At 38.0% G+C, this 9,483-nt stretch overlaps 1 protein-coding gene across 5 annotated transcripts in view; it reads right to left on the bottom strand.

The window, feature by feature from the left end:
- Positions 1-1,958: 1,958 nt before the first annotated feature.
- The window catches only part of LOC107147952 (zinc finger protein 709-like), a 49,313-nt gene continuing 41,788 nt past the window's right edge, over positions 1,959-9,483 (bottom strand). For 2 of the 5 annotated variants that reach the window (XM_048815074.1, XM_048815086.1), the window contains exons 2-5: positions 4,508-4,634; positions 4,267-4,327; positions 2,425-3,701; positions 1,959-2,339 (exon numbers count right to left, since the gene is read on the bottom strand). In XM_048815074.1, coding sequence (XP_048671031.1) covers positions 2,164-2,339; positions 2,425-3,701; positions 4,267-4,327; positions 4,508-4,634 — 1,641 coding nt within the window. In that variant the 3' untranslated portion in view covers positions 1,959-2,163. Of the gene's footprint in view, positions 2,346-2,424; positions 3,702-4,266; positions 4,328-4,507; positions 4,635-9,483 lie in introns of all 5 variants that reach the window. The other 3 variants (XM_048815093.1, XM_048815100.1, XM_048815105.1) reach the window with 3 other exon arrangements.

The raw sequence follows: 9,483 nt of genomic DNA, 5'->3' as shown, positions 1-9,483 counted from the left end.
TCCTTTTCTCTTCCCCCTCCATTCTCTGACCCTGGTAATTATATTTAGAACCTCTCAAAATTTTTATTTTTTCACAACCTATAAAAAGTCATAAGATACTTGAGGAGAAAAAAAAACAAACAAACAGAATTATCCAGGGGCCTTGAAAAAGTTATATAAATATGAGACCAGAGGTTTAGAATATCATTTATTTGCTAAGGCCTTTAGTGGAAAAAAAAAAGTGCAATATTAAAGAAAATTATGGTACTTATGGGAAGTAGACAGATCGAAAATAAATAAGAATTAAAATGTGGCAAATAAATGTTAACAAAGTTTAACTATAAATATTATAAACTATTCTATATAATATATACTTCTAGGTACAAATTATACCACATACTAGATTTTACACACACATACTTGCATATGTAAAAGATTATGTCATAATATGTGAGAGTTGACTACAGATGCAAAAAAACTTAATACAGGAAAATTGAATCTAACAATAAGAGAGATTTACCCCCCAAAAGCATGTTGTTTCACATCTTTATGCTGATGCAATGCTCATGTCCACCCCAGGGTACATTTCCATTACTTCTGAATAGACAAAGGAGAAGTGAAGGCCCACACCCTTTTCACACTTACAGTGCTTTTCTCAAGAAGGGGTCACTTCCTGAAGGCAGTGCATAACTGTAATCCCAAAGGCTCAGCAGGCTGAGTCAGGAGGATCATAAGTGCAAAGCCAGACTCAGCAACTTAATGAGGACCTAAGCAATTCAGTGAGACCATGTCTCAAAACTTAAAACAAATAAAATTAAAAATAAAAAGGGCTGGAATGTGTCTCAGGGGTTAAGCATCTCTTGGTTTAATCCCTGGTACAAAAAAAAAAAAAAATTCCTTCCAGTCTAAATGGATCTGAAACAACTGAAGGTCTCCCCACATTTCTACATACAAGGCTTTTCTCTTCTAGCATGAGTTCTTCCATGCTGTTCAAAGAGACCTAGAGAGTTGAACATGTTACCACATTTTTTAAAGGGCAGAAGGATTTTCCCTGATGCGAACCCTTTTATATCTTTTTGTTATGGGCCAGCTATATGGAAATGATCAAACAGACTCCTTATCATGAAAGAAATTCTTCTCCCATGGGAAAACCCCACCTCTGTATCCATTACTAATTTGCCTAGCACAGCATATTTGGCAACATTAAATAGCAATTTTTAAACAATGGGAAATTGGTCTCTTTGGTTCCCATTTTTCTCTTTGGGCAATATATCTTATCGGGGAATAACTAATTAGAAGTTAGTAGCCATTCTTTAATTGTACTTAACTAGGATCACTTTGATCCATTTCTCTTTTGATTATGATTATAGAAAATCCCATGACAAATACTAAATGAGAATAAAAATATGATTATGAGCATTGCATTGTTTCACTACTGACTTTATTCAGATTTTGTATTACTGTTTGCATGCTTGCTTGCTTGCTGGTTGCTCTGTCAACCTGAATGAGGTTTTTGCCTTTATATATCCTAAAATGTTGAGATTCTAGGCTGTTTTCCTGCAGAGATAACTTAGTCCTGTAACAAGAAGTCCTGGCTGGTTGAAATAAAAACTCTTCAATTTGGACAAAACTGGGATTCAGTATTTTCTGAGTGACTTGCCCACGACATTTGAAGGAAACTGTGAAAGTTGACTACTGCCCCACATTGCTTATCCATAGGGTTTTTTACAGTATGAGTCCTTTCATACAACTGAACAAAACTGGAATATCTGAAGGCTTTACATTTCTTACTTGAATAGGATTTATTTATTTTTGCATGAATCATTCAATAAGAATCATCTCAGTCCTTAGAAGAAATTGGTAAAACTAGAAGGTGTCCCACATTTCTCACATTCACAGGGCTTCTCTCCATGAGTATTTCCATATATGAGAAGAAAAATGAAACATCACACATTCAGGGAGTTTTTTTCCAGTGTGAGTGAAATGGCTTTGAAGACAACTAGGAAAATGGAATGAGTTGCCAAATTTTCACATTTAAAGAGTTATTCAGTTAGACATGGTGGTATGCACCTGTAATCCCAGAGACTTAGTAAAAAGAACTGGGGATTATGGTTCAGTGGTAGAGCACCACTGGACTAAATCACGCCCCCACCCCCCAAAAATATTCTGCAGTGTGAGTCCTTTCTAGTCTTTGAAATTGACAAGGAATATTGAGTTACCACAATTTACATTCCAAGGATTTTTCTCCAGTAAACTTCCTACGTGTTTATAAGTGCAGCAGTAAAAACAGAAGACTTTGCTAATTGTTTTCATTAGTATGATTTCTCTGCATATGAGTTCGTTCATGTATGTGAAGGTGACTGGATCTAGCAAAGGCTTTTCCACATTGTTTACATTTATAGGGTTTTTCTCCAGTATGTGATCGTCCATGTATCTGAAGGTCACTAGATCTAGCAAAGGCTTTTCCACATTGTTTACATTCATAGGGTTTCTCTCCAGTATGCATTCTTTCATGTATGTGAAGGTCACTGGATCTAGCAAAGGTTTTTCCACACTGGTTACATGTATAAGGCTTCTCTCCAGTATGAGTTCGCTCATGTAAGTGAAGGGTAGAAGATTGAGTGAAGGCTTTGCCACACTGCTTACATGCATAAGGCTTCTCTCCAGTATGAGTTCGTTCATGTATTTGAAGGTAAGAGGAAGTAGTGTAGGCTTTTCCACATTGTCTACATTTATAGGGCTTCTCTCCAGTATGTGTTCTTCCATGTATGTGAAGATGATGGGATGTAGCAAAAGCTTTTCCACATTGTTTACATTCATAGGGTTTCTCTCCAGTATGAGTTTTTTCATGTGAGTGAAGGTGAGAGGACTGAGTGAAGGCTTTGCCACACTGCTTACATTCATAGGGCTTCTCTCCAGTATGTGTTCTTCCATGTATGTGAAGCTGACTGGATCTAGCAAAAGATTTTCCACATTGTTTACATTCATAGGGCTTCTCTCCAGTATGAGTTTGTTCATGGGAGTGAAGGGTGGAGGACTTAGCAAAGGCTTTGCCGCACTGCTTACATTCGTAGGGTTTCTCTCCAGTGTGTGTTTGTTCATGTAAGTGAAGGGTAGAGGGCTTAGCGAAGGCTTTGCCACACTGCTTACATTCATAGGGTTTCTCTCCAGTGTGCGTTCTCTGATGCATTCTAAATAAACTGGGATAAGCAAAGTCTTTCCCACATACTTTACATTTAAAATGTGCATTCTCAGTATGCATGATCATGTGACTGTGAAGATTTGTGAGTGAAATAAAGGTTTGACCATCTTGTTTACATTCATAGAGTTTCTCTCCATAATGTATTCTTTCATGTCTTCTAAATAAAGAGGGAAAATGAAAGGCTTTTCCACATACCTTACACTTAAAAGTTTTATCTTCACTATGTGTTATCATGTGTCCTTGAACCCCTGTGAGAGAAGAAAAGGCCTCTCCACGTTGTTTACATTCATAGGGTTGCCATCCAGTAGAAGTTTCTTCATGTCTTTGAATGGAACTGGAACGACTGAAGACTTTCCCACATACTGTACTTTTATAATGTCCATCTCCAGCTTGTGTTAACATTTGTGTTTGAACACTTTTGAGAGAAACCAGAGATTTCCTGCCATGTTTAAATTCACATGGATTTTCTTCACATTCCTCATGCTTGTACTGTTTGTGTCCAGAGTGAGATGTGATCTGCCTATGAAGGAATGAAGGACATATGAAGTCTTTTGCACACATAATACAGTCACATGGATTTACTCTATTAAAATTTTTCTTTTGTCAGGTTAAGAATTGGAAACTCACTGAAAGCTTCCCCACACTATCTTCTTTGCCTTTGATGTTTACCATATGACCTCTGTGAAGAATGACCAGCACATTATCAATGCTTGATCCATTCATGATTTTCTATTTATTCATGGGTCCTAGGCTTACATTACTACCAAAAATCAGGTGAAGGCTAGGTGTTCAAATTGTTCAAATTGCCCGAAAATAAAGAGATTGAAAGGAAACAATCCTTCGCAACACAGCTTCCCAATGGCTATTCTCCAAATAGTGATATTCATATATGCAGTTTCACAGTACTTTTTGCATGTCAAGTACTTTGAAAAGACTGACTATCTGTTACAGTTAAGTATATACTTCTGGTTAAAAAAAACTTATAAGAATAAATACATTTCAAGTTGTGCATATTTCTTTGGTTGATTTGTTTTACAAATTATATGATATTCTCAGATATTGCTTCCTCTTGTGAATACAGTTACCTTGGATTGTTCCCAGACTTTTTGATCTGATCTTCAATGTTCTTCTCTTCCCATTTGTTTCCTAAAATGCCAACCCAGAACAATCATTATAAACTTCTAGAAGCTAGAAAAACTTTGCCAAATTCTAGGTGCCTTTTATGCTGTATTAATTCACCAAATGATTCCCTTTTAAGGTTTTTCATAAATGACCAAAATAAACATGAATTCTCTATTTGATTAATTAAAGAAACATCATCATTACCTATAAAAGCCAGGTTTCCGAGGACTTCCTGCATCACATCTGTGTAAAGTTTCTTCTGGGATGGACCCAGCAAAGCCCATTCCTCCTGGGTGAAGTTCACAGCCAGATCCTCAAAGGTCACTGAGACCTAAAATATCCTCAAATGTGTGTGTAGTGAAGGCCAGGAGAGATTGACAGTATGAGGAATCTACACTCAATATGCATGATGCTCACATGATTCTCTGGTCTCCCAATTAATTCAGTGATTTGGTCCATCAAATATTTACTGCACTCAATTCCTCATAGCCATTCCAATACTAGAATTGGGCTGCTCAAAAGGCAAACAGTAGAGTGTTTTACACCCTTCTTTGGTGAGTTCACAGTAAGACAGGCTTCAAGGTCATTCCCAACTTCATTTTTGGTTGCACTTCCATTACAAGTCTTAACAACATCCTGTGCAGTAGAGAGCTAATATTAGCACTCCTGGTATTACTTACCTTTAGAAAAGAAAGCACAGTAAGTAGGAATTTCCTGTAATCAGGAAACTCAGCATTTGGGACAGATCCTGCCAAGCACAGTGGCTCCCTGTGCCTACACAATTATTGTAAACAACATGGTATTTACTGATCTCCTGTTTCCTTCTGAAAGTCTATTGTTCCATCCTTAAAGAAGTGCCTAGAATCAGCCCTCACCTACAACCTCTGGGCATGGGGTCACTAAGGAGTTTCCCTCATAGATAATATTCAGAAAACCTTTCATAAAGGTTGTCACAATGTGTTAACTGGGGATTGAGATCATCCATGTGATTACACCAAGAGAACAATCAGAAGCTTGCAGGTGATTTACTCCAGAACCAAATTAGGCAATAAACAAGTACAATGATTAATAAACACAGCAATTTGATAATTTCTCATGGTTAATGTCAAAGCAGAATGGGATAAGTGGAAAGATGGCAAGTGTCTCAGAAAAAACTCAATGATCCCAAGATGTCACATTGTCCAAATGATATCCTTAAAAAGTTTTATGTCTCAAAACAATAATCTTAATAAGAATAAGCTACTTTTTTAAACCTCAAAGCAACAATGAATGTCCAATGATTAAAACTCTTCTGAACAGCAGCCACTTCACTAACATAAGGTACAATCACGTGCCACATAGCCATGTTTTGCTCAAGGGCACTTTGAATAAAGATGGGCCACATGTGCAATGGTTGTCTGTTATGAAAGAGATTTCTTGTGCCTGTAATGATGCTGTGCAAACAAACCTAACACAGGAGCACTTCCAGGAAAAAAGCAGCATTTTGCAGCCCAGAATCCTCACCTCACAGTTTGTATGTGAAACAGGCCACTCCATATACATCTATAAGCATGCTATGATGTCTGTATAATGATGGAACAGCCAAAAAGATCACCTTCCAGAACATGCCCCTGCCACTGACATAAAACCATACTCAAGGACTTAAAATATGTGACCTCCTGAGCAGTACAGTATAAGCAGAGGTAAGCAAAAGACCAAGAGAAAGCCTTCAGTAGACTGACCTTCACAACATGAAAAGATGAGCAAAAGCATGTGTCATGGAGAGAAATCACAATGATGATCCCAACAAACTGGAATCTAGAGGCAAAAGGCACTGCATCCCTATATTCTGTTGATAAAAGTCCATTTATTATACATTCAAATGTAAAAGAATAAAACTTTTTTAATAAACTTACAAAAATTTTAGTTTTATTTGTCTATCTATTGTGGGGCAAATTAAAAAGAAAAAAAAAAAAAAAGCAGGGACTTAATCTAGGGCACTTAACCAAACCACATCCCCAGCACATTTGATATTTTGAGACAGTACTCACTAACTTGCTCAGGACCTTGTAAGTGGCTGAGAGTAGCATTTAAACTTGTGATCTTCATGCCTCAGTTTCCCCAGCATCTTGGATTAAAGGCATGCACTACTGCACCCAGTGAAAATATTATTTTTATAGAAGAATAAGCTAAACAATATTACAAAAATGATAAGCAGTAAAGAAAAATATTAACACTCACACCAAAGTGACACAAACAGAGAGATTGGAGCCATGATAGTACTACCATAAAAAAGAACAGATCAGAGAGCCTGGAACAGTCCCCAAATAAACTCACACAAATATGATCTGTTGATCTGTGAAGAAGGAAAGTCATTTACATTTGAGATGAAAATGGTTCCAGGAAGAGGAAGCTGCTCCATCTGCGTATCCTCCAGAGAAAAGTGGAAACACAAGCAGAAGCATCAGAACAAGAACCTAACCATGCCCAAGAGCACTGAAAGTTCATCATAGCTACAGGAAGCAGTCATGAGGAAGAGTGGAGAGCAGCAGCACAGTGTGACCTCCACTAGCCCTGAAGACGGCCTCTGTGGTGCAAGACAGCAGCCTGACATCCCATTGTGAAACCCTGGTCACTGGCTCCACACTGTACACAGATTTATCAAAGTCTCTGCATTTTTTAATTAAAAACATCACAGGACTATCTTAATATCTAAAACAACCTCTCACTCTTCTAAGTCAGAAAGCAATCACTGTAAAAACTTAGTAGAAATTCCTGAGAAGGATTTAAGTAAGCAAACAGCCTGCATCTGGCAATAACAGCAAATTACTGTTTACACACTCAACCATCACCTAAAATCTGATAAAGAAAACTACAGGAAGAGGTTTTTTTTTTTTAAATCAGGTTTCAAAAACACCCAGGTTCAGGAGGCTGAGGCAGGAAGTTTGGAAGCTCAATCCCAGGCTTAGAAACTTAGTGAGGCCCTAAGCAAGTTAGCAATACCCTAAATCAAAATTAAAAAAAAAAAAATTAAAAAGGAGGGTGTTGGGGATGTGGCTCATTTGTGTACTACCCGTGGGTTCTCTCCACAGTATCCCTCAAAACAAACAGACAAACAAACAAACAAACAAACAAACCAGTTGGTCTGAAGAAATAAGGAAGCCCACACAGGCCGGAAGAAGTTCTTTCAGAGAGTACCCAGACCTGCATGCTTAGCACTCGTTTTTCCCCAGGCTGGGTGCTGCAGAGTAAAGGCACAGGAGAGTTTTAAATAGGACCACTGCACAGCTACCCACAGAAACCAGAGGAGGAGCTCTCACTGTTTCCTATTGTTCTTCCTTAGCTTCTGGTGTAGGTGAAAATGAGGGCAAGCACACTGAGATCTGGAAGCAACAGTTTATTAGTGGCACCACAGCCTAGAGGAATAAATCCCAAAGCTTTTACTTTTATACATAAGCAAGTTTTGAGGGCATTGAGTCATGGAAGTTGGTGCAATCTATTAGAGGGTGAATTCTATATTCCTTATCTGGGCACAAACTTGTCAACAGCCTAAGCACCCAGCTCATTACAGATTAGGGACTTTTTCTCCACTAAACATCAAGAGGGATTGTTCTTTCCCTGATACTTTGTTTGCTCCTTCTGCTACTGTGGTTATCTTGTTACAGGCACCTGCAGCTGCTGCAAGCCTCCATGATAAAATGTCAGTAAGCAGAGCTGCTGTGGGTCAAGCTGCAAAACTACAGCCTGTCAGCTCTTAAACAGTTTCCATTCTGTCCTACCACAGTGGCATTCAGGGAAATCTGTCAAACAGGCTGAACACGAGCTAATTCACTTCACATAGCATATAAAATGCAGTCTCTAGGCAACTGCATAAAGGAAAAGCAACATAGGAGAAAGGGGAAACACATTTTCATTCACTTTTAAACAACAACAACAACAAAAATGTATATAGAATACTGAGAAATAGAAAAACATGTTTCATCAGTGGAAATTAAATGCCTTGAGGTTGATAATCCCTGAGAAAGATCAGACTCAAGAATCACTAGGCTATTTTTTTCTATTTATTTACTTATTTATTTTTTGTTCCAGGAATTGAATCCAGGGGTGCTTAACCACTGAGCCACATCCCTAGCTCTTTTAATTTTAATTATTTTTATTATGAGAGAAAATATCTCTAAGTAGTTCAGGGCCTAAGTTACTGAGGCTGATTTTGAATTTGTGATCCCCCTGCCTAAGCCTCCTGAGCCACTGGGATTACAGGCATGTGCCACAGTGGTGGGAATAGGCTAGAATTTAATTAAATGTCTTAAATTTTTAATATGCATGCACCTGAAACAAACTCAAAATACACCAGGCAGAGATATAAAGAACTGCCCAGGACAATGAAGAATCCACAGTTACACTAGAAGACATCAGTACAACTCTGTTGGGTCTGAGACCATGTAGCAGAGAAGCAGACAGGAGGGCTTCCCTGGTCATTAGCCAACAGGAAGCCCACAGTCTTCTTCAAGTCACAGTAACACTCCTCAGGACAGGTAATATTCTGAGCCATAAACCACACCCTAACAGTGTGTAACACCAGTGAAATCCCAAGTATGTTCAAAGAATATGGGTATTAAAGCAGAAATCATAAAAGAAGCAGCTGGAAAGTCTCCAGGGAATGGGAGGTGAAACACAGGTCTGTAAACAGACATGGGTGGAAGAGGTAACTCAAGGGAAAAGTTGACCATTTTGAGGAAAATGAAATGTAGAAGTCCACAATAGGAAATCTGTAGAAAACAGGACAGATAGTGCTTGGATGATATCACAGGTATCCAAAGAAAATTTCAAATAAGAAGAACAGAAAGCAATAATTGAACCTTCTACTTCAGGAAACCAAAGAAAGAAGAGCAAGGTAAACATAAATTAAGCGCAGGAAACTGACAGAGAGGGATTGATGAAACCTCAATCAGGAAATCAGAAGTCTGCAAAACCAAGTTCTTCATGAATATCAGCATCACTGATAAACCTATATGAGGCTAAGAAAACAGAGGACAGGGTCTGGAGTTGTGAAGTGCTTGCATAATGAGCATTTGCCTATGATGCACTGGGTTCAATCCTCATTATAAAAGTAAATAAATAAAATAAAGGTATAAAAATACAATAAAATTAAAGAAATAAGAAAACAGAGAAACTATCCATTAGAATTAAAAGAGCCACTG

Source organism: Marmota marmota, unplaced genomic scaffold, assembly GCF_001458135.2.
Source record: "Marmota marmota marmota unplaced genomic scaffold, marMar, whole genome shotgun sequence".
NCBI classification, from domain to species: domain Eukaryota; kingdom Metazoa; phylum Chordata; class Mammalia; order Rodentia; family Sciuridae; genus Marmota; species Marmota marmota.
This window is presented reverse-complemented; position numbering and strand designations above follow the sequence as displayed.